Raw genomic sequence first — 25,881 nt, 5'->3', positions numbered from 1 at the left:
TAAGCGGCAAACACTAGGAGAATGATTGGTAGCATGGCTGTTAGGACGAGGTGATTGTTTAGGACCATGTATTTTCTTCAATTATCATTGCCATGCTAGGCACTGGGCACCGAAGCCCCCAACTACAACCCTCAGCCTCCCCAAAAGAGCTGGACTTCCAGGCCCTCCTAGACTTAGTGCATCCCCTGCCTTGCTCTGGGCAAGGTTCTCCAAAGAACCAGCTGGCTGGGAGATAATCCCAAGCAGAGCTAGAAGGGCCTGCGAGCACCACAACTTACCTTTGCCTCTGACTCGGGGAGGCTGCTGCTGAAGGTCGGGTACCTTGGGTAAGATCCCGGGTAGGTGGGGACCTTCTAGCTTCAGTTGGAGACTGCCGCTGCCTGGGCGCTCGGGGTCCTATTGATGATTTAATAACAGAGATCTTGAGAAGAAAGGCATTTTAGTAGGAAGGCCCACCTAGCAAAATTTTAAATTAAAACTAAAATTTTGGGGCCTAGCAAGTGACATGTAATTAAGGCACTGGATCCTACATGGCCGACTCCATTGTTTGAATCCTGGACCCAGTGGCTTAAAAATAATACTGAGTATGTGTGTGTACACACATGCCCAAAACTCCAAGAGAAGGGACTGGAGCATGGATTTCTCACTTTCCATCTATTTGTTTTTCTGTGGAGAGCACACGCATTTAATGGCAAAAATTTAAAACACACACACACACACAAAACTAAGCTTTCATCAGTCTACTCAGCAATCTTGAAACATTCTTTCTTCCTTTTTTCAAAGATCATTTATTTAACTTTATTCATCATCATTATTATTTTAATTTGACCAGAGAGACAAGGAAAGCAAGGAAACAAACTGCAAGGTCCAGGACTTGAATCACGGTCAGCCATGTGGGAGTCCAGGGCCTTAATGACATGCCACTTGCCAGCCCCTCTTGAAACATTCTTAAAGTACTTGAGTTACATATCTAGAGAACTTGGAAAAGGCCTGAAGTCTAACCTCCTGCATTTCATTCCCAAGATACTGATCGGATCTAGCAGTCCAGTGCTGAGGACAGGGAAGACCCAGGTGGGTTTGGGAGGTCCCTTCTCTAGGTGTTTTGAGTAATAAGCCCAGAAGGAAGGAGGGGTGAACACTGAGACCATTATGTGGCCAGAGGGGGTGAACCTCCCTGATGACCTGAAAGTTGAACTGAAATGCTCTAACTTTAAGAAATACCTACTAGAATGTGGAAGTTACATGGCTTCATCAGCAGATTTGGCAGTCCTCAGGGCTGAATGGGAACAACATTTTCTACCAGGTCTGCACCTTGGAGAAGGCACGAGGGCCTGCTAGGTGCCCCACTCCCAGTGGCTCTACCTTTGTCAATGTGGCCAGCATGTGCAAGGGGGTGTTAGATACAAGCTGAGATTGAGACAAAAATTAGCAGTGATGCTCTAAAAGGAAATATCAGCAGTATGGAGCAGACTCTAGATGACGTGAAAGAAAAATAAAATCAAACACCAAGTGTTCATAACTGACATATTTAGCATTTCTATCTTTCTATCATCAGTATGTGCCTCTGACCTATTTTTATAACAGTAACTGTCCAAACTTTGGTCTTATTAGGCACTTGCTCTGACTGAACTTACTAATTTTCTTACTATGTTCCATTAAATCACCACCAAACACCAAAAAGTGACCAAAATGTTAATGAAAATGTTACCATGAGTAGAAAGAGAGCTTTGTGAATTACTGTTAATAGCAGCTGGAGTCTTACCTGGGCGGGTGGCTTTGCCATGGGCCAGGGCTCCTTTGCGATCTACTTCTTGCCATTTCTTAACCAAAAACTGTAATCTACCAAAAATAGGAGACAAATACATTTAAAACTAAATCAAAAGAGGTACAGAAAGAACTCCCTAATGTGACCAGTGTCTAAATTGGACATTGCTGCTGATTTTGAGGGGAGATAAGACTTAGGCCATGGCCACTGCCCTAGCCAAGCCCCTCTGGAGGCACCTGCGCCCCACCTTGGACCACAGTTCCTTCCACCATGGCTCTTTCTAGACATCATTCCAAAGTTGGTTCTTCAATGCCAGAAAGTGGGAAGGACACACCACTCTTGCCTGGTTTCCAGGACCCTCCTTGTCTTTATCAGTGGGCAAGAACGGTATGGGGTGCACTGGAGGTAGGTCTGGGGCTGTTCTCACCCTTCTAACACTTCATGCATTGTGTACAGGGATCCTCCCATAAATACGGGACAGTTGGTGGTGGACAGGTGGACAATGATGGCCTATGGTCAGATGTGGTGGTGAGAGACTAAGGGGCCAAAGCTGGAGAAGGCCAAGGACGCAACACTCAGGGGCCTCTCCTACTGCCTTCTTTAGCACCTGTGTCCAGACCTGCAGACAGGCCGAAGCATGGCTGGGGACACTCCTATGGGCTTCAGGAAGCATAGTTTAGTGGGTCGAACAGCTCCGGAAACCCAGCAGACTACATTCTCAAGCCAGCCAGGGAGGTGGTGGTTAAGGTAGCTGAATCCCACTATGCAATTCAAATCCTATATCCAGAGGCTTGAGAAACACACCAGGCATGTGTGCGTGCATGCCCAAAATTCCAAGAAGAGGGAGAAAAGGGAGAAGGGATACTGAACATTTGCTCTCATGCCCTGCAGCTAGCACCCCTCTAGGTCTCATACTATATTTGCGTGCTCAGGACTGGCCATGCCCCCCAGAAATCAAATACATTTATGCACCTAGCTTCCCTTTTCTATAACACGAGTCTAACTAAAATATAGAAAACCGAAATTTTTCGGTAATGTGCGGTTCTGAAATACTTTAGATGTGTTACTGTCAGTAAGAATATTGCCAAGAAACCCAATAAGGGGGTAGACACACCTCTGTAATAAAGAGGCATCCTTAAATCTTTTGATTTTAGGAGGTGATAGCTTAACACATGACTTCTTAAAAAAGAAATGTCATCTGTACTTTCTCTAAGGTCTCAAATGTCATTTGTCTTAAAAGAGAATGTACTGTAGAGTCTCAAGGATAAAAACTACCCTAAAACCATAACTGTGTGCTGCCTGTTCACAAAGAGAGGCAGGATACACTGCTTGGCTGCATTGACTCACCTGAGCACTGCCACGACCACCCTGACAGCAGTGCGGAACTTAGTAAAAGGCCGAGATGTCGTGACCTTCTTATCTGCTTTAGAAGGAAATACCCCCAGGTGAGCAATCATGGACAGAGTTTCCTGTTCAGAGTCTTGGAATCCACCGATTAATAGTAAAAGATACTTTTTTTGATAAATCAGAGCTTTTCTAAAGCTCTCTGCTCTCAAATAATGCAGGTACAACTTTTCCATCTAAAAGGAAAAAAATGTAAAACTTAATCATAGGAAACAAAAATATTTGCTGGCAAACATTATGTAGCATATTTGTATTGCTCTCTTTACAGTGTCTGTCCTCAGCAAATTATTACATAAGTCAGCACATCTTTAACAGTCAGAAATTGCCTTGTTATTTAATGAGCAGTCTCTGTTGACCAGACAAATGTGGAATATAAATCTCCTTTCCACAGCATTATCAAATGGGCTCCAGTGAAGGAGCCTCAAATATGACCATGTACAGAAGGTTCAACCTAGGTGTGGGATATGGAGCTCACTGTGGGTTCCATGGATGTCCAGGAGAGTAGGAGGGCTATGTGAAGGGGAAGCAACAGAAGGCTTGCATCCAAACCCAAAGAGGCATTTCCCCCTGAGAGAGGCCCACAATTTATACCACACTGTCAAAGACCATGACTAACAAATCTGGTCCAAGATTTTGCCAGGCAACAGATCCATTTCAGCCCACCAGGGACCATGACCTGCTGACTCCGAACATTAGACTTTCGACCCTTAACTCAGAACACAGAAGCTCAGTATTTGTACACCAACCCATGCTTCAAATAAAAGTTTATTCTAACTGCCTCTCTTTCTAGCAACTTGACCACCAGGGCCAGCATGTCATCTCATTGAAGGCATTCAGGCATCTAATATAGCGCTGGCAGCCATGCCCAGCTAATGAGAGGCTCACAGTCATGCCAGTGCTTTTGCCTGCAATCAATAAGCTCAGGACTCGTGAAGCACCACTGTCTTGTGCTGCTCGTAGGCTTGGCCTTACTTTGATGTTGCAGGTGTTTGTTTCTTCGCTTGCAACCGGCATAGGCCATCCGGGGTCTGCATGCCCTGGTGAGTTTGGCAATACTACCCTCTCTTTCTTCCAGTCAGAGCCATCCAATCTCTGTAAAAAATACAGCCAATGCCACTTAAGAGTTTTTCTTAAACAAGAACACCTTCAGGGTTGACCCCATGGCCTCAATGATTAAAGAAATCAAATCCCACATTGCCTGACTGAGTAGTTTTGATCTCAGCCCTGGTAGCTTGAAAAATATATTGGGTGAGTGAACATATATGCCCAAAGTCTTCACAGGATGGAGAAATGGGAGAAGGGATTACAGAGTGACTATGCCCTGTTTTCTCCTTCTCTCTGGTGAATACGCATGCCCTCTGGCAATTAACAAAACAAAAATTATACAGTGTCTTGAGAAAATGGCTAGTAGTAAGTACCAAAAGGAAGGGCACAACCACTCCCCACCCCAAACCTAACGGAGAAGGTCATATTCAAACACCTCATTTCTTTGATGGCTGGACCCAGGACTTCTTAGCAGGTGGGAGTTGTCACAGATGAGAGGGGGCCTTGGGATACATTCTAGGCTGAAGTGCTTGTCTCCTGGATGCCAGGACCCTCAGGATGTGGCAAGCCACGCTAATCATCCAGGAGCACACAATGACTGTGCCCTTCCACACTTAGTATCTTGTTGGTGCTGCCCGAGTTATACCTGGCTTTATTGGTCAGGGAGTACTTAGGGGGGATTATCACACCATTACTGAAGTAATCACACAAAAGGTACATTTCAGTAAAAATTAAAAATAAACAACACACACACAGACATACATTTGTAAACCCCAAATTCAAAACTTTTAAGCCTTAAAAACCCTCATATTCTTTGGTTCTAGAAATGCCAATCACTGATAAATGGAGAGATCTAGTTCTCTCACATGCTACCAAACCTGGAAAGCTCAGTGAGGGCCCCATGCAAGAACCACTCAGGCTCAGAAAGCCATAGAGTGCAGAGGGCTCAGAGCACACCCGAGACCACCCACTAGGAAAACAGTCCCACAGTGAAGGAACTAGGATCTTTCCTCAGGTGAGAGCATGTGGTCCGTGGCCTATATGCAGCAGCTGGTTGTGCCAGCCCATAGTTCCAGAGGGAAGTGCACGTGGGCTTGGGAGGTTCGGCGCACCCATGGGGTGATCCCAAGGCATAGCATTTACCCAATCACCAAAAAGGCAGGATGAAAAGACTGGGATTTTCTAATTTTAAAATGAGTTTGGTTATTTCTGGAAAGATCCGCCCCAAAACTAGGGGTCATCTTGAACATAGAGGAGAGAGTACTCTACCAGCTCATTCTCAAGCCTCTTTCAGCTTTCTAACTCACAATGTCACTGCCTGGCTTCTTTGTTAACATCTACACAAAGAACTAAGCACTCTCCCAGTGCCCGGCTCAGAGCCTGAGGCCTGACAGGAAGCCCTGAACAAGAAAGCTCCTAAGGGCTCCAGGAGCAGCAGGCTCTGAACTGAAGGTCACAGCAGCTCCCCTGGAGCCTCTGAAACTCTTGACCCTCCAGAACATTAGTTGTTGATCTGCTTGGTGGCTAGACTAAGTTCACAAGTGTAAAATACCCTTTACCTACCATAAGTTTCAAAACACACAAAGTAAAACCAGACAGAAATCAAAGATGATGCAGGAAACCAGCAGTTAGCGTAATGGCCATGTCGCTGGACTCCCACATAGTTGACCGTGGTTCGCGTCCTGGACCCGGTGGCTTAAAACTCACGCCGGGCGCGTGTGCGTGCGTGCCCACGATCCCGAGAGGAGAATGGAGGAGAAGGGATTGCGGCGTGACCATCCCCCCTGGGGGGTGATTTCTCGTTTTCTGTCTCTAATGTCTCTCTCTGTCTGTCTGGCGAGCGCACGCGCCCTATAGTGAAAATCTCTCCAAAAAAAAAGATGATGCAGACAAAGCCACAGTCCTACCGGTGAATGACAGAACAAGCAGGAAAGTTACAGATGATCTAGACACCACCATAACCATCAGAGCCCTGAGTGACTGCAGACAACCCTCCAGCTGACACCACCAAAAGGCACGTCTCTCGAGTGCCCATGGAATACTCACTAAGAAAGGTCAAATATTAGGACCACAAGGTTACCTACAAAATATCCAGATCTTTGGAAATTCAATGACGTTCTAGTAAAGAATCCATGGATCAAAAGAAAGTTTGAAGAGATTTCAAAAGATATTTTGACATATTTTAAAATGCAACTTCTTTTTATTTTCTGAGATTTTTGCTATAGGGCATTCACCAGAGAGATAGAGACAGAAAGCAAGAAATCACCCCCTAGGGGCATGGCCATGTCGCAATCCCTTCTCTATTCTCCTTTAGGGATTTTGGCCATGCACACCCATGTGCCAAGTGTGAGTTTGAAGTCACTGGGTCCGGGACTGGAACTGTGGTTGACTATGTGGGAGTCCAGTGCCGTAGCCATTGCGCCATCTGCTGGTCCCTTAAAATGCAACTAATATGGGATACAATGAAAGCAAGGATCAGGAGACACTTTGTTGTGACAACATGTGGAAGACAAGTCTCAGAGGCCTCATGGAACAAACTAAATAGGGCAAAAGAACTGGAAGAAAAAAAAAAAAAAGAGTAACTATTGATTGAAGTGATACCAGAATATCTATGAAGAATTTTACTGAAAAGTTCTCAGGAAAAATAAGAATTTATAACTCTAGCCAGACCGACCATGAAAAAGAGAGGCCACAAATCATTGATATTCAGAACCATAATACTGTGATATGGTAAGAAATGCATTTTTGTTCTCTGCCTCTAGTTTCTGAGACAGAGTTCTGGAAGCCCTGGTAAATGCTAGGCTAGCAGAATCTTCTGTTCTGATGTTTGGGCTTTGACCCAACTCCTGGCACAGAGCTCCAGACGCCCTTGGAGATTACTGATGACAGGAGCATCTTTTGTTCTAATGAAGCAACTCCTGGGCTCCTGAATGGCCTCAGGATGGGGGCTGGTTGCCAGAGGAACCAACCATGTAACCAGAGGGTTGGCACTTTCAACCCTACTCCCTGACCTCTACAGAAGGGAGAGAACTTGGAGGTTGAGTTGATCAACAATGGAAAATGATATGATCAATCATGCTTACATATGAAGCCTCCACAAAATGTGAAGGTGATGAGTGTGCCATGGCCCAAGAGGGCATGGAAGCTACTGATCCCCTTCCTGTACCCTGCCCCATGAATCTCTGCCATCTGGCTACTCATCTGTGTCCACTGTAATCTTCATAATAAACGGGTGAACTTAAGGGATTCCATGAGTTTTGTGGTCCATCCTAGCAAACTACTCACATCCAATGAGGGGACTGTGGGAGCCCCACTCTATACTAGGTAGGGACTTGCAATGGTGTCTTCCTGAAACCAATAAGAAGTATTCCCAGAAACACCTGTAGGTAACATCATCCTGAACCATGAAAAACTAAATTTCCACTTTTGTGACTGGGAACCAAGAAAGAGTTTATTGTCCATTCCTATTCAACAGTATACTTGAAGTCGTAGGCAGTACAATAAAGCAAGAAAAATAAAGCAAAGACATTCAAATAGAGAAGAATGACACAAAACTTTCTATTTGCAGATGAGATGATTCTCTGTTTAAATTCCTACAAAAAGTGAGGCTGGATGGTAGCATGGTTCCAATGCAATGTTCTGCAAGGCTGACCTACATAAGAAGCTTCTGGGTTCATGTCTTGAAACTCTCCCAAACAAACTGGGTGTTTGTGTGCTCATGGGGCAGGGCTGAAGTTGGGGATGGATCACAGCATGAAGACTCTGTTGGTTACTCTTCCTCATGAAAAAAAGAAGTAAATAAATTATTGAGGAAAAAAAAAGCCAAGATAAAAGCCAGCAGGATTCTAAACTTTAAATCAAAAAGCTAGAGGAACTAGAATAACCAAAGAACTTGAAAAAGAAGAAAGAAGTTGGAGAACTCACACTACCCAATATGAATAAGTAATATAAATAGATATGGTGCACAAACATTGTTGGTTGATTTTGACATAAGTACAAAAATAATACAATGGGTAAAGGACAATCTTTTCAAGGAACTGTGCTAGAACAACTGGGCATTTATATAGATAAAAATAATCCATAGTCTCTCATAGTCTATCCTTCAATCCATTTTTTTTTTAAATCTGCCAGAGGGTACATGTACATGTGAGAAAGAGGGAGAAACCCTGCCAATGAAACATAATCATGCCACAATCCCTCATTTCGCCACCCTTTCAGGATTTAGGACACACACACACTTGCCCAACATGTTCTTTTTTTTTTTTTTGAGAGAGGTTTTTGCTGTAGGGTGCACGCCCTCACCAGAAAGACAGAGAGAGACAGAGAGACAGAAAGTGAGAAATCACCCCCCAGGAGAGATGGCCACGCCATAATCCCTTCTCCTCCATTCTCCTCTCGGGATCTTGGGCATGCATGCACACGTGCCCGGAGTGAGTTTCAAATCACTGGTCTGGGACTCAAACCGTGGTTGACTACATGGGAGTCTAGCGACATAGCCATGAGGCCAACTACTGGTCCCCTCAACATGTTCTTAAGCCACCAGGTCCAAGAAAGTCAGCCAGGTAGGATCTGGCTCCTTTAACCTCTAGGCTATGGGGCTGGCTCACTTAACTCAAAATAGATTTTAAGCCTAAATGTAAAAGGAGAAAATAGGGTCAGTCAAATGGTGTGGTGAAGGTGGCTAGATCCCATATGGCCAACTGAGTGGTTCAAGTCCTAGACTTGAAAAATGTACCAGGAATTTTAGCCAGGAGCCAGGACAAGCCAATAAGCTGCCATCTATATTTGAGTTATAAGTGGCCCCATTCAGGAGCAAAATAGATTTTAAGCCTAAATGTAAAAGGAGAAAATAGGGTCAGTCAAATGGTGTGGTGAAGGTGGCTAGATCCCATATGGCCAACTGAGTGGTTCAAGTCCTAGACTTGAAAAATGTACCAGGAATTTTAGCCAGGAGCCAGGACAAGCCAATAAGCTGCCATCTATATTTGAGTTATAAGTGGCCCCATTCAGGAGTTTCAACCACCGAAGACCCTCTGCCCAGACTTCATTCCCTGCTCCCCAGTCTAGCCAGGAGCCAGATTTAACTCCAAAAAATAGGAAAAAAGTATAATCCATCAGATGACCAGAAACAACTACAGAGGCACAAGAAATATGAGAAACGAAGAAAATTTCTCTAATGGAAAAGAATAACTCCTCTTCCTCCACAAAGAATACAAAGAAACTCATGGAAATGTCAGACAAAGAATTTAAAATATTCATACTGACAAAGCTAACAGAGATGCAAGGGAAGAGGAGACAACAAACTCTAGAAGGTGCAGAAGACAAGAGACACTGAGTTCCAGGAGGTCAGAAAGTTCTTGCATGATCTGAAAGAGGAGATACACATCATAAAAAAGAATCAAACAGAATTATTAGAGATGAAGGCTATAAATACAGGAAATCAAAACTTCCACTGAAAATATCAAAAGCGGATTAGATCATGCAGAAGATCGAATCTCAGATGTAGAAGACAGAAACACTGACCTAGAAAAATTCACCAAAAAGACTGACAAAACAACCTCAAAAAATGAGACTAACATATGAGTAATACTAGACACCATTAAACGCTCAAACATCTAGATCATTGGTTTCCCAGAGGGTGAAGAAACTAATAAGGGTATTGATAATCTATTCCATGAAATCCTGAAAGAAAACTTTCCAAACCTAGATAAGCACTCAAATATTCAGACCCAAGAAATACAAAGGACCCCAGACCCAAGAAATACAAAGGACCCCACATAGAATCGACCCAAGATCTTCCCCCAAGGCATGTCATAGCCAGATTGACCAAAACCATGGAGAAAAGATACTAAAATTGGCAAGAGAGAAATGTCAAGTTACTTTCAAAGGATATTCGATAAGACTAATGTCAGACCTCTTGGGAACCAGCAGTTAGCGTAATGGCTATGTTGCTGGACTCCCATGTAATGAACGGTGGTTTGCATCCCGGGGTCCTTCATATTTCTTGGGTCTGGATCTTTGCCTCTACGTTTGGAAAGTTTTCTTCCAAGATTTCATGGAATCAATTATCAGTGCATTTGTTAGTCTCTTCACCTCAAGACAAGATACTAAGATTGGCAAGAGAGAAACATCAAGTTACCTACAAAGGATATCCCATCAGGCTAACAGTGGACTTCTTGTTGGAAACAATGTGAACAAGAAAAGAACAGGAAAATATATTCATAGTGTTAAGTGAAAAATAATTTCAACCAGGAATACTATTCCCAGCAAGACTACCTTTCATATAGGAAAAAAAAAAGACAAAAACATTCTCAGATAAAAAAAACCTGTAAGAATTTACCAATACCAGACCAGCTCTCCAAAAAGAGCTGAAGGGAGTGCTATACCAGGAAAACTAAAGTCGTACACACAGAACTAAGAGTACAAGAAACAACCAAGAGAATAGCCAACCTAATGGTAGGGTCAAGTCTGGAGCTGAATGTTAACTTCCAGAGTTTAAATAGAAAGATGAGACCACAGTAACACTGCAAATTCAACAGAAGGGAGAGTAATTATGTGAGTTTGAATTAGTGAAATAGAATTTTTTTACTTTAGACTAAGACATGACTGATTTTCTTCGATGCTTTGATTTCATACTTAAGGATTTTTGTCTTCTCTTGAACTGCTGATAGGTTCATCAGCCTACTGTTCAAACTGAATCCTAACCTTTTCCCTGGCTTTAAGCAAATTTCTCTTAACATTTTTTGATGTTGATCTACTAAAACTTTTTTTGAAATAAAAAAAATGCATTAAAAATATCTATTAATACCTATTTAATGTCTGCAGTAAGCTATATAGCCCCAGCAACGTGCTACTTTATAGTATGTTCACTTTACTCATTGAGGTTTATGCTTGAAGTCAGACATGCGTTCTTAAAAATGTATATGTCAGTTATGCTTTCAATTGAAAGTCTTTAAATTAATTAAGATCTTCAGTGAATCAATAAAATGTGAAAAAAATGGCATGGAAAACAACTGTATATATTAGAAACAGTGTGGAAAGGGGAGAGTTGGCAGAGGGTGAGAGGTAGGGAATCAAAGGTGCCGGGGGGCGGGGGGGGGAGTGAAATATTTAAGAAACAAGAAATAGAAAATTATTTGTTGATGGTAACATGTATGATAATATCCTTGATTGAGCCAATTTACAATGTATGGAAAATCTCATTTTGTATACTGTATTGACGTACGGTGAATGACAGCAAATAAATAAATAAATAATTTTTAAATAGAAAAAAGAAAAAAAGGCACCAGGTGCGTGTATATGCCCAAAATCCTAACAGGAGAATGGAGAAGAAATGTGGTCATCTACATGGCTGACAGAGTCGTTGAAGCCCTGGTGACTTGAAATATGCACCGGGTGCAGGACCAGCAGATGGCTGGACTCCCATGTAGTTGTCCGTGGTTCAAGCTCGGGGCCTAGAAACTTAAAACTCACGCCAGGAGCATATCAGGGTGTGCCCAAAATGCCAAGAGGAGAATGAAGGAGAAGAGATTGCTGCATGGTCATCCCCTGTGCAGGGTGATTTCTTGCTTTCTGTCCCTCTGTCTCTTTGGCGAACTCATGTGTCCTATAGCAAAAATCTTTTTTTTTTTTGAGAGGTTTTTGCTGTAGGGCGCGTGCGCTCGCCAGACAGACAGAGAGAGACATAGAGACAGAAAGCGAGAAATCACCCCCCAGAGGCGATGGTCACGCCGCAATCCCTTCTCCTCCATTCTCTTCTCGGGATCTTGGGCACTCACGCACACGCGCCCAGTGTGAGTTTTAAGCCACCAGGTCCGGGACGCGAACCGCGGTCGACTACGTGGGAGTCCAGAGACATAGCCATTACGCTAACTGCTGGTTCCCGCAAAAATCTCTTTTTAAAAAAGAAAAATGCACCAGGTGCTTGTGTATGCCCAAAATCCTAAGAGGAGAATGGAGAAGGGACTGCAGTGTGGTCATCCTCTCTGAGGAATGCTTTCTGTGTCTCCTTTTGCCGCTGGAGAGTGCACATATCTTATAGCAAAATTTAAAAGAAAAAAGTGAAACTACAAAATTCTTGGCATGATTCATAAAAGAAAAAAACTGCTACACCAGACTTCATCAAAATTAGAAAGTTTGTTTTACAAAGGAAGGAAGGGACAAGCATGGGCTAGGAAAAAAGATTTGCAAATCACTTCTCTGACAAAGTAGTATATCTAGAATGTATTAAAACCCCTCAAAACTCAACAATAAGAAAGCAAACACTCCAATTCAAAAAGGGGCAAAAGATTTCAACAGGTGCTTAATCATAAAAGATACACAGAGGGCAGAAAAACACATGAAAGATCCCCATTATCTTTAGTCATTAGGTACGTGGACATCAAACCACTATAGTGTAAACCAGGGTGTGTGGTGGTTAAGGCAGCTGGATCCCACATAGTCAGCTGTGTGGTTCAAGTCCTGGACCTTAAGGCTTTAAAAATCACACTTAGTGTATGCATGCATGCCCAAATCTTGAGAGGAAAATTAACATCATTTTCCTTCTTTCTTTCTGTGTCTCCCTGGCGAGTACACAAGCCCTATGGCAAAATTTTAAACTAAAATTGATTTGGACAGATTATTGTAAGTTTCCTTTTTCTTTTTAAAAGCTCATTTTATTCATGAGAGAGACCATGAGCATGCACAAGAAAGAGAAAGGTAAGAGGGGGCAAACTTGAGAGGGTCTCATCACACCACAAACTCCCTTCCTTAGCACTTTAGCTCCCCAGGATTCTAGGTACCCATGCACACACCCAGCTTGCTTTTGAGCAACCCAGAAATCCAAACCCTCTGTCAGCCACATAGTCTCTGGCACTGCAATTCATTCTACCACCAACTGCACCACCAGACTGGACCTCAAAGTTTCATTTTATGAACATGTATTAAACATTATGTCGTGGTTGGGATCATGGTATGTGTGCATGTGTGAATAAGAATAAGGCATTCAGAAGCTGCCTGGGCCAAGTACTTGAACCATATGGTCAGTCATGTGGGATTCCAGTTCTCTTGACCACTAGGCCAGCCTCTGTGTTTTTTTTACTTTTTAGGTTGTTGGGAAAATTATGACATATTTTTCTATGCAAAAATGTATCATAGCTTTCCCGACAACCCAGTATTTGTCTGTTTATTGCTTCCTTCTCTATCTAGAACATAAGCTTAGCTTAGGTTCGTGCTCTTTTCCGCTCTATTCCAGACACAATGCTAGCATCTTGCTTGGTGCATAGTACATGCTTTTTTTTTTGGAGAGGTTTTCGCTATAGGGCGCATGCGCTAGCCAGACAGACAGAGAAAGTCATAGAGACAGAAAGCGAGAAATCATCCTCCAGGGGGGATGGCCACGCCGCAATCCCTTCTCCTCCATTCTCCTCTCGGGATCTTGGGCACGCACGCACACGCACCCAGCGTGAGTTTTAAGCCACCAGGTCCAGGACGCGAACCGCAGTCGACTACATGGGAGTCCAGCGACATAGTCATTACGCTAACTGCTGGTTCCCAATAGTACGTGCTTTTCATCTTATAATAAATAAATAAATGACTTGATAAATGAAGTGCAATCAAATTCTCTCAACTCCACATCATTCGAATCCTTTCAATTCCTTCTAACTCGGTGGTAATCATCTAAATCTAGGTCCCCTACTATGTTGGGCCTAGACTTATTCTCCCAAATTCATGACTTTGCTAGTTCTTACTCAATACCTAGAATATTCTAGCTAATCACAAATCTAACCACATTAGATCCCTGCTTAAAAGTCCTCAGTGAATTCTAATGCCCTTCAAGTCCCTGCTGAGTTCTGCCTCCTTCCTTTCCACCCTCCCACCTGATATTCTTCCCTACTCAGCACTTTCTCTACCTTGCTGTTCACGCCTCTCTCTTTCTCGCTTGTGCTATATACCAGGATCTTTATATAGTATTTCTTTCTGGAATCCTGTGTCTCTCAAACCTTCCTGCCCCAAGTCTCTAGCTCAGTCCTACTTATCCTTCAGTTCTCAAATCAGTTCCTCTTAATAAAAGTCATCCCTATTTGTTAAATGCATCTACATCACCTTGGCCATTACCTGACCATTATCAGTTTGATATCTGTCTGTCTCCAGTCTCTATGGCAATATTATGCTTCAAAAAAAACCCCCACATATAAATAAATAAACCCACATAAAAAACAAAGCATTCAAGTAGGAAAGAAGAAAATCAAGCTTCCTATTTCCACTGAGTAGAAAATTCACTAAAAAGTTATGTAAATCCTTTGGGGACATTCAGTAAAATGTCAAACTAGAGAGGAGAAAGCCACAGAGGTGGATCCACAGGTGCTGGAACCACCCCCGAGGAGAAGGTGAAGGTGCATGTACTCACGTTCAGGGTGCAGCCCTTCTGCAGGTGGTGCTTCAGGGTCTTTTCAAGCTTAGACACTGCCTTACACAACACCGCCTTCTCCCGTGTTGCTGCACTGAGGGCTTTTGTGAGAGAACTGTTGTCCTTTGCCAAGACGTCCAAGAGCTGGATTTGTACTTCTGCTGCTGCTTTCTTCTTGAAAAGGAGAAAACAAAAATAATTATATAAATTTCTTTGTTAAAAAAGATGCATATTGTGGGACCAGCAGTTAGCGTAATGGCTGTTGCTGGACTCCCATGTAGTCGACCGTGATTCGAGTCCCGGACCTGGTGGCTTAAACTCACGCCAGGCGCATGTGTGTGCGTGCCCAAGATCCTGAGAGGAGAATGGAAGAGAAGGGATTGCGGTGTGGCCATCCCCCCTGGAGGATGATTTCTTGCTTTCTGTCTCCCTGTCTCTGTCTTCCTGGCGATCACATGCACCCTATAGCATGCATATTGAGACCAGCAGATGTAATGATCACATTGCTGGATTCCCACATAGTCAACTGCAATTTGAGTCCTGGACCTGGCAGCTTAAAACTCATGCCAGGCACATGTATGTGCGTGTCCAAAATCTCGAGAGGAAAATGGAGGAGAGGAGGAGAAGGGATTGTGACTTGTCCATCCCTTCTGGAGCGTGATTGCTCACTTTCTTTCTCTCTCTCTCTCTCCAGCAAGCGTATGTGCCCTATAGTAAACATCTCTTTCTAAAATAAATAAATACATAAATACATAAATAGATAAATATTACTTGTGTTTTCTTTTTTGTCAGTTATTTCCAGGGATTATAAATTTGCACGTGTTTGGGGCTCAATGGGAAGCTTATGTGACTGGGTGGAACTATTCATCTATGGGACAGAATATAATGAAAAAAATCAGCTCAGTTTCTTTTTAATACTCTGTAAAACAGACTTTGCACACAGCTGACCTATATGTACAGTGCAGGCCTGTTACAAAACTAAGTATTTTTGGTTCTTGTAGAAGTACCATAAATAGAAATAGCACGTTAAGAAGTGACCATAGAATTTCGTTTGTTTATCCTGAGAAACTAAACATGTAAGACCTTATAACTGGTCTGTTGTTTCCATAGTCAGAAGAATGTCCAGCCTACAAAGGGTGTGGATGCCACGAGCCTGCCAGTCCTCAACACAAGAGGAATGAGATCAACTCGTGACATTCAGCCAGTGGGGTCAGAGGGCAAGTAGCCAGCTGTCCTGCCCTTGAACATGCAGGTTGCTTCCCTAGTAAATGTTATGACTTCATTGTACAGGACAGTTATCCAGAATTCAGATCAGCAGCCAGGACTTCTACACCACAGAGGTGACTGAAATGGAGCTCAAGCTTAGCAGGTGGACCTGGTTTCCACTTACAACTGAGGCTCTAAGGTAATGCCTAGCTGGGCCAAGGACAGTTTCTCAGGAAGCTCTGAAACACCAGGGACACGACCCTCAGAGCAGACGGGAGCCAGGCCCTCCCGCCAGAGACCTGAGGGGTTTCAAGGCGATGCATAGTGAGCAAGGCATGAGGGAAGTTGAGGCATCAGCAGTGCCCTGTGGCCAGCATGCCTGAACCCTAAGATGACACAGTGTGTGCCAGGACACAGAGCATGTATGTATCACTGCATGGTGCCTACTTGCTCACCCAGATAGCAAACTTGGAGTCAGAGAAGACAGCAAGGGAGGGAAGAACAGCCAACTAACAACAAAAAAGAAACCACAAGGCTGCTAAGACATCCCCTTCGGGAGAGGTGCCACCTGACAACACACAGGGCACAGTATGGAGGGCTCACTCCTCACCTGGGAGGAGGCGGACGTGCTCAACTCAGCCTTCAGGTCCTCTAAGGTACGCAGTAAGGATGCCACAGTTTTCTCATTGGATGATGTCCAATCACTAACAGTCCTATAAAAACAAAGGGGGCATTTGAAAGATTCACATGTTCCCTAATGACTACCATCCAAATCTATCCAAGGTCTTTTTGACCAAGAGAGACAAACATAATGGGTCCATGTAGCATCCCCTCAGAAAGGAGCAGAGGGTGGCTTCATTGAGGGGGCCCACAAGGATTCTCAGGGTCACCTGTGTGTATCGGTGAACCACTTCATCAAGCCACATTTTGTCCATAAAAGTGGGGGCTGAAAATCCCTCTTTTGAGCATGGCAGTGAGGCAGGGCAGCCCTATGGTGGGTGGCAGGACCTAGGGTGGAGGATTCTGTAGAACTCAGAAACCTCCAGCCACTCACCTGAGCACAGCTGGTTCTCAACTACCTCAATACCACCTGTTGCTGCTTTCTCTTAGAATTCCATGTCATTCACTAACAAAGCTGACCTGGGCCAGCTTCCTGTCTAGTGGTTAAGGGAGCCTAGTCCTGTATGGTTTGACATGTGGTTTGAATCCTGGCAGTATGGAAAACGTGCCAGTTGCGTGTGCACACATGCCCAAAATCCTAACAGGATGGAGAAATGAGAGAGAAGGATTGTGGCGTGACTATGCCCTGTGGTGGATGCTTTCTCCTCCTTCTCTCTCTGGCGAACATACATGCCCTCTAGCAAAACAGAAAAATCATAAACAAAAAAATACTGTCCTACATGAAACTTCGTTTAGAAACCATGTTGCATTATAAACCCAAGTATAGATAAGGGAATTATATTAGCTAAATTTCTGTGAACAGGAAAAAGGCAAATATTAACATTATTTTTCTGTTAATACAAAAAGTATGATGACATCAACTCCTTACCAGCATAAATCTGCATAGGGTTGTGTGCCTGGAGGCCCCAGAGCCTCCAAGATGACAAAGACACAGCAACTAGCATCTCAATCTCAATGGGTCTAGCAGGGCAGGGTAGGGAGAGTGTGCCAGACCCTCCAGGTGGTGGACAACTTCATCGGGTATGAAGAGAACCAATTTAAAAGAAACTTGGAAGCCTAAGGTCAGGTGTATTTGGAATCACTAGATTTTTTTTCTAATATTACGTAGTGAAAATATAATTTTGGGTCAGACTGTGGAATGGTGGTTAAGGTGGCTAGATTCCACATGGTCAACAGTATAGTTCCCGTCCCGAAGTTGGTGGCTTGAGAAACATGCCAGGAGGTATGTGCATGTGTATGCCCAAAATCCCAAAAGGAAGGAGAAATGGAAGAGAGGGATTGCAGCATGACCACATCTCATCATGTCTCATAAGGGAAACCCCCTCTCCCATGGCACATGCGCTCTCTGGCAAGTTAAAATCGAAAAAGACCTTGTTAGTATCTTTCTGGAGAGTCCTTCCAATTAATTTACTCAAATTCAAGGGAAAAGAAATATTGTATAAGTTCACTAAAACATGATTTCAGAATCAAAGATGTGCCCTCAACTTCAGAGTCTTTCCTAATCATAGGTGAGTGGCTGCACTGTGCAGGGAGTCCTGGGATGCTGCCTACCTGCCTGTGGGCTGCTGTGTGAAGCCAGCCAGGAGCCCAGCTGCACAGAGCAGCTGCCGCCTGATCCGCTCCAGATCCTCTTGCTGCTTGTGCAGACGTTCCATCTCAGGACCATCAGGGCCATGGTCAGGACCCGGGTGAAAGCTGAGGCTGCCACGGAATCCCTCCTCTCTGGCTTGCAGCTCCCTCACCATCTGCTGGAGCTGCTCGATCTTGTGCTCATCACGCTGGTGCTGGAGTTCAAGTTCTCGCTGTCATTGATGCAAACAACACAGAAAACACCTTTCTGTAACTTTCCCAGAGACAAACTGTCAAGCAAAAGACCAAAAACATAGCTATGTAGGAGGGAAGCCCCTGTGGCACGAAACAGAAACCTGGGATGGGTGGCAACTCTCTCACATATGGGCTTCGCCGGGAGCCTTGGCTCAGCCACCAGACACCCTAGTCAAGGTACACAGGTGAAGGGGGCCAACAGAGCCTTGGCTCAGAGCCAGCTGAGCTAGAATCCATAGTACGGACCTCCCCACCCACCCCAGGCCCAAGAGGACAGGAGCCTGTGATGCCCAGACAGGTAGGAGGGGGCCCAGACAGCCTCATGATATACACAAGTGTGCACAGACACATGTACACCTGCATGCTTACACAAGTGAGGCAGCTGGAACCTATCCTGTACCTGAGCCCTTTGGCCTGAGTTGAGCTTCACCCGGCTTCACTGGGCCTCACAAGGCCTCACTGCCCACTCCCACTTGTTGGGGGTCTACTGCTCTAGAAGAGGGTGCCTGTCCGGTAAGTGGAAGAGATGAATGACTTGCCTGAGCTCCTGCTTTAGAGCAGGGAGAGACAAGGAAGCCTCAGGAGGACACCTGGGATGGGCAAGGAGGCCTGAGACTAAAACATATGGACAAGGTCCCCTATGTTGGCAGTGAACCTCAGAGCCCATAAAGTGAGCCTAAGCTTGAAGGAGGCTACAGGAGAGCAGCCCCCAGCTCTGCAGCCCCATATAGGTAGATCCAGGCCACTAAAGCATATGCCTCCTCATGGATGACCAGGGGCAGTTCAGATGATGCCTGGACATCATCTCATGTAATATCTGGGCCTCTGGGCAAGCAGAGATGACTATGTCATCTATTTTCCACATTAAAAGAACAAGAGTCAGAGTAAGAGTCAGTTCATATTGCTTAGAAAAGATTAAACAGGTCCTGACATTACTATCTGGAAAGGCTCCAGTAGCTATGGCTAGGAAATAATTTAAAAATCCAGGTCAAACTACCTATCTACAGTGAAGGTAACTCTAAAAGCGCCAAATCACTTAAAAATATATATCAAGGCGCAATATGGAGAACAGTATTAATTTAGAAAACATTTATTTTGTAGTTTTTAAAGTTTCTTTCTTTTCTTCATGATAGAGAAAGAAAGAGCACTACCAGCAGAGTCTTCACGCCCTAACCCAAGCCCATCCTCAGGCAGCCAAGGTGAGAGCTGTGTGTGCACGTGCCCAGCATGTACCGAGGGACCTTGGGACAGAACCTAGACCTCCCATGTTGGTTCAGAGTCATAAGTGCTACCTTATCACTGTACCACAGCTGGCTCCCGTATTATTTTTAATCATGTTACCAGTCACTTTTAAAAAAAGTCAAAATTAAATGAAAGTGTTAGGTTGGAAATTTTAGACATAGTTTCAGAAAGTTCTCAAAAGGGAAAGACTCTATTGAAAATCACAAGAAAGCCAGAAACTCTCTTCCTAGGGGGAAAAAGGCAAAAGAATCCCATACAAGATCTTGAACAGAGTAGGGGATGTGCATTCCCAAGGCCCACCCAAGGTTCCACTCACTGGCTTTACTAAGCAAGTCAGGACAATTCTCCTGCCATTATCTACACTTCCAAACCATTCCCCCACTTTCTGAGACTTCTGGTGTAAAACATTAAAACTATTTTGAAAGTTTTAAAAAAATAAAATATATTATTACTGACACCCAATACAGTATAGACGAACTCTGAAAACACCATGCTAACCAAGTGAAGCCAGTGGCAAAAAGTTCCATATGGAAAGATGCCACTTCCATTAAGTATCCAAAAGAGGCAGATCGGGACCAGCAGATGGCATAGTAGTTATGTCACTGGACTCCCACATAGTTGACCGTGGTTTGAGTCCCGGTCTCAGTGGCTTAAAATTTAGGCCAGGCACATATGTGTGCATACCCAAAATCCCTAGAGGAGAATGGAGGAGAAGGGATTATGGTGTGGTCATCCCCCCTGGGGGGTGATTTCTCGCTTTCTCTTTCCATCTCTGTCTCTCCAGCGAGTGCACGCAACCAACAGCAAAAATCTCGCTATACATAATTTATTTAATTATTTATTATTTCTTAAGAGAGGTTTTTGTTATAGGGTGTGTGCTCTCACCAAAGACTGAAGAGAGACATCGAGACAAAAAGTGAGAAATCACCGCCCCAAAGGGGATGGCCATGTCACAATCCCTCCTCCTCTATACTCCTCTTGGGATCTTGGGCATGCATACATATGCACCTGGCGTAAGTTTAATCTGCCAGACCTGGGACTTGAACCATGGTCGACTACGTGGGAGTCCAGCACCATAACTGTTACACCATTTGCGGCCCCCACATTCCTTAAATAAACTTACAGAAATAACGTAACATTTTGGAACCTAATTTATCCTTGCAACATTCAGAAACCTAGAGTTCAGGCCAATACCACACTGTAGCAGTAGGGCAAATGCCAACAAGACTGGAAGTTATTGGCAGATGTGGGCTCAGATACCCCTGCTGGTTATAAAACTTTATGTCAATAGAATAGGAAAACAAAAATCCCAGCTCTCTATATTTAATAAAATTGACAAAATTTAATGCTATTTCATGATTAACAAAAAAAAACTTAAATAAATAAGGAAAGCAAAAATTACCTCTGATTAAGGACATCTCCAAAAATCCCCACTAATACGACACTTGACAGTGAAAACCTGAAGGATACTAAGATCAGGCCAGGGTGAGGGTATCTGCCCTCACTATTTCTAGTCAACATTGCACTGTAAGTAGCAGCCAGAGTAACAGCATAAGAAGAGGAGATAAAGGACACCCAGATTCAAAGAAGTAAAACCCTATCTATGAGCAGATAACATAACCTTACCTGTGGAGAATTCTAGAACTCTTTTACATGGAAGCTCCCATTAAAAACATTGGAACTATTAGGTCATCGAGAATGTCATGATGTATTTTTCTAGTTTTCTATGTCAAAACGTGTCATGACTTTCCCAACAACCCAATAATAAACAAGCCTGGCACGGCTGTAGGATTTAAGATCAAGACATGAAAATCAACTGCAATGCTACACACTAAAGCTATAAAATACTGTTGAAAGAAATTAGAGATCTCAATAAAGAGAGACGACTTAAGATTGTTGATGTTGGGGTAGGAGGGGGGGAATCAGGGAAAACAAAAACAGCAAAACATTTAACGGACACAAAAATGGAAAATTATCTGTTGACGATAACATGTATTGTGGTATCTTTGACTAGACTGATATTCAGATATTTGCTCTGGGAAGATTCATTCTGTATGCCATGGAGAGGTATAGTCATTAAATGTGAAAAAAATGAGAAAATAAAATTTGGAATCAGCAGGTAGTATGAATGGTTATGTTGCTAGACTCCCACATAGTTAATCGCAGTTTGAGTCCAGAGCCCGGCAGCTTAAAACTCTGGCTTTAGGTGGGGACAGCAGGTGGCATGGAAGATAAGGGTGCTGAACTCCCACATGGTTGACCATGGTTCAAGTCCCAGACCTGGCTGATTGCTTTCTCACAATCCCTGCCTCTCTTTCTGTCCCTGCCTGGTCAAATTAAAATAAATAAAATAAATAAAGTTAAATAATTCTCTTAAAACAAAACAAAACAAAAACAAAAAAACTTCTGGTGGCGTGTGGGGCGAGCAGGTGGTATGGTGGTTAAGGCTGCTGGACTCCCAAATGGCAGACCGCAGTTCAAGTCCTGGACCTGGCAGCTTGCTTTCTCATCTTCCCTCTCTCTCTCTCTGTGCTTCTCTGGTCAAATTAAAATAAATAAGTATATAAATAAAGTTAAATAAAATAATTCTTTAAAAAGCAAAAACAAACTCTGGGTTTAAAAGCTTAAAATGCTGGGTTGGGGCTGGCAGGTGATGTGGTGGGTAAGGCACTAGACTCTCACACGGCTGACTAAGGTTTAAGTCCTGGACCTGGCAGTTTGCTTTCTCATATCCCTCCCCCTCAGCCTTTGTCTCTCTCTCTCTCTCTCTGGTCAAATTAAAATAATAAACAATTAAAACAAGTAATTTTTTTTAAAAAAAGAACTCATGGTGGGCACATGTGTGTGCATTTCCAAAATTGTGAAGAGAAAGGAAGAGAAGGGACTGCAGCATGGCCATTCTCCCTGGGGGTCGAATTCTTGTTTTCTGTCTCTCTGGTGAGATAACACACCCAACAGCAAAAATCTCTTCTAAAAAAAAAAAGATTGTTGATGTCAATTCTACTCAAAGCAATTATCAGATTCAATGCAATCTCTATTGAAATCCCAATGCCTTTTCTTCTTCTTCTTCTTCTTCTTCTTCTTCTTTTTTTGGAGAGGTTTTGCTATAGGGCGCATGCGCTCGCCATTCAGACAGAGACAGACAGACAGAAAGACAGAAAGTGAGAAATCACCCCCCAGGGGGGGATGGTCATGCCGCAATCCCTTCTCCTCTATTCTCCTGGGACCTTGGGCACGCACGCACACGTGCCCGGTGTGAGTTTTAAGCCACCAGGTCCGGGACACGAACCGCGGTCAACTACATGGGAGTCCAGCTACATAGCCATTACGCTAACTGCTGGTCCCCCCAATGCCTTTTCTTAAACACATGAAAATGCCAATCTTCAAATTCATATGAAATTACAAGGAGCCCCAAATAGCCAAAATAATTTTGAAAAAGAACATCGGACTAATCACATTTCCTGATTTCAGAACTGGTACAAACCTACAATAATCTACATGTGGTGGTACTGGCATAGGACAGACACATAGACCCATAGGACAGAGCAGAGCCCAAAACTAAGCCTTGGCCCACCCCACATGCGTTGCCATGAGCGTATTGGACCATTCCTAAGAGCTGACTGTCATCAGGTGCCTCACCAGCCTCTCCTTGTCTCTCTGCCACTCCTTCCTCTTCTCTGTACCCACTCGGCGTTGCCTGGTCTCCATTCTCCACCTTGTGTCCTTGTATCCTTTATGCTCTTCCCATCGTGTGTGTAACTGCTCTATTTCTGCCTGTCCCCAAGCTGGCTTCTCCCTCTCGCTCTGTAGACAGCACCTTGGCTTTCGTCTCTGGGTCTGCAGGGCATCCACAGTAGACTGCAACGCAGCACTCACCTCCTTCTCTCTTCTCAGCTCTTCACAGCGCCGCTGACTCTCGGCCTCAAGCTGGCGCTGTGAGCGCACAGCCTGATGCTGCACCTTTTCCAGCATTGCTTGCAACTCTGCCCCACGGGACTTCTCTTCCTTCAGCTTCCGCAGCAAGGAATGATGCACCCGTGCTTCCTGAGCAGCACAGGGCTCCCGTGCCCTGCGGCTCAGCTGCTCTGTCAGAAGTCTCTCATGCTGCAAGGCTGCAGACAGCTCTAGTGAGCGGCTCTTCTCAGCCTCCAGGCTCTTCTGGACTTCAGAGAGCTGGTTCCGCTCCTGCGCCAACAGCACCTCGCACCGTGAGCATTCGATCTGCAGCTCCTGCTGCAGGTTGTCCTTCGTTGCCTGCTCATGTTTCAGTGCAACCCGTAGGCGGCTGCTCTGAGCATGCTGCTCTTCTAAGGACGCTCTCAGCTCCTATGTAGTGAAAGAACAATAGGGGAAACATTCAGACATGGGCCTTGACCATTGCAGTTACCTCCAGAGTTTCCCTGCCCAAATGCCTATTTAACCCAACAATGACACCTCTTGAAATTTATACTATGGATAGATACCTGAAGGATGCATGTGAAATTTTTGTTATTTCACCATCCTGGCTGCATGAATGAAGTACATTTTTTGAGGTGGCAGTGAATGAAGAAAGGCAAATAAACAGCCTTGTTTGTAGGCACTACTTCCCCCTGCTATGAATCCCAGTTCCTGGGATTGTTGAAAGACCTTTGCCACAACCCACAGAACTGGCAGTAACCCTGTTCTGAGTTACAGAACACCTGCTGGTGTTCCCCCACACTACGATAAGATGTGTCCCAATTGTTTGGTTTGTGGACAGAGTGCTGAGGTTCTCAGTTGTCCAAGATGGCCAGCAGAGGCTGCGTCCACCTCTCTGACATAAGGTTCAGAGATAGGGATGATTACTGAGCAGGTGGCAAGCAGTCGCAGCCATCCTGGAAGTCATTACATTGTCAATGGGCATACTGCCACAATTAGAGCAAAGAAGGCAGGTGTGAAAGAGGAAGGTTGCTGGACACAGGCCTCGACCCCTGCAGTTACCTCCAGGGACTTGGCACTCTGGCCCTCCCTCTGCAGATGTTGCCGCTGTTCCTCCTCCAGCTGGTTCCGCAGGGTACGCTGCTCTGCCCGCTCACTCTCCAGCTCCTGTAGCGCAGCACTCAGGTCGTTCTCCTTGCTATCCAGCATGGATCTATGCGAGGACAATGGTGGCTGTGCCTCCTGTCATAGACACTCTGAAGGGACACACAGACCAGCCCTGGGGGTGGGAGCTCCTAGGATAGGAAGGGCAGAGCCTACCACTTTCCTGCCCCATGTAGGTGTATGTCGTCCCTCTGCCCCCAGCAATATCCCAGCTAGTAGAATGCTCAGCCACACTGTAGTACACCTGAGATCTGTTCACCTCAATACCAAGAAAACGTGGCAACAACAATGGGACTTCTAGGTCTGGTCAAGGATGTTTAAAGTGATGCTACTGAGAGGGGCAGGAAGGTAACCATCAGAGTGCCCCACAGGCTGTACCTCAGTTGGAGGACTTCCTTCTGCACGTCATTGAGGGATTGTAGCAGCCTCTCATTCTCTTGCTTACATTCAGAGAGCTCGGACCTTAGCTCCTTCACAGTATTCTGCTCCACCACCAGGAGCTTCTGGACATGACTTGCTTTCTCTTGTTCTTCGCTCAGGGTTTTCTGTAAATCGCTTGCTATACATTTTTCCTGCTCAACTTTATATGCCAGTAACTCAACTGAGAAGGATTAAGAACATGAAGCATCATTAGTTATGAATCCAAAGTAAGGTGTACAAATGCCATTAGCTTAGAAACAAGCCAGAAGGAGTGGGAATGGATTCACCCAGGGATAAATAATGTTTCTATGGAATGGAAGAAGCATTTCTGTTGGACACCCAGAATGTGGCCTGTTACTCACCCAGGTCTCTATCGTCAGAGCCCAGTTCCTTCCAGGCCTCACTCTCCCAGCTCAGAATACACAGATATCAGGGGTGACATATCTCTTTGGCATCTTGAGAGGCTACCCCACCTACTTGTCACACTGAATGCCTCCAACAGAAAAGACTCCAGGCCCTGGGATGTCACTGAAATTTCCCCCAGTTCCTAAGGAATAAATAATCCCTGTTCATATAAATTCCTCAGGAAAACAGAGATGTTTCCAAGGCTTCCAGGAGGCTAGAGTGACTCCAGCACAAAAACCAGGAAAAGGCACACAAGAAAGAAAACTAGGGAAGGACTAGCAGTTAGCGTAATGGCTATGTCGTTGGACTCCCATGTTGTCGACCACAGTTCTTTTTTCCTGTTTTTCTATGCAAAAATATGTTATGACTTTTCTGACAACTAAATATTAGGATTTTTTTCTTTTTAATTTTTTTAAGTGTGAGCTCTGAATATTATTATTTC

The 25,881-nt window shown here is 44.3% G+C and overlaps 1 protein-coding gene across 3 annotated transcripts in view; it reads right to left on the bottom strand.

Moving 5' to 3' along the window:
- The window catches only part of PCNT (pericentrin), a 158,302-nt gene that overhangs the window by 3,584 nt on the left and 128,837 nt on the right, over positions 1-25,881 (bottom strand). For 2 of the 3 annotated variants that reach the window (XM_014581959.2, XM_014581960.2), the window contains 10 exons: positions 24,993-25,215; positions 24,513-24,663; positions 23,193-23,879; positions 18,039-18,289; positions 16,417-16,519; positions 14,601-14,774; positions 4,142-4,261; positions 3,113-3,345; positions 1,763-1,839; positions 279-396 (listed from right to left, as the gene is read on the bottom strand). In XM_014581959.2, the coding sequence (XP_014437445.2) occupies positions 279-396; positions 1,763-1,839; positions 3,113-3,345; positions 4,142-4,261; positions 14,601-14,774; positions 16,417-16,519; positions 18,039-18,289; positions 23,193-23,879; positions 24,513-24,663; positions 24,993-25,215 (2,137 nt within the window). The remainder of the gene's footprint in view (positions 1-278; positions 397-1,762; positions 1,840-3,112; positions 3,346-4,141; positions 4,262-14,600; positions 14,775-16,416; positions 16,520-18,038; positions 18,290-23,192; positions 23,880-24,512; positions 24,664-24,992; positions 25,216-25,881) is intronic. The other variant, XM_014581961.2, reaches the window with a different exon arrangement.

Source organism: Tupaia chinensis, unplaced genomic scaffold, assembly GCF_000334495.1.
Source record: "Tupaia chinensis unplaced genomic scaffold, TupChi_1.0 Scaffold141399_1, whole genome shotgun sequence".
In the NCBI taxonomy this organism is placed as follows: Eukaryota; Metazoa; Chordata; class Mammalia; order Scandentia; family Tupaiidae; genus Tupaia; species Tupaia belangeri.
Note: the sequence above shows the minus strand (reverse complement) of the source record. Positions and strands in the feature narration are given on the sequence as shown.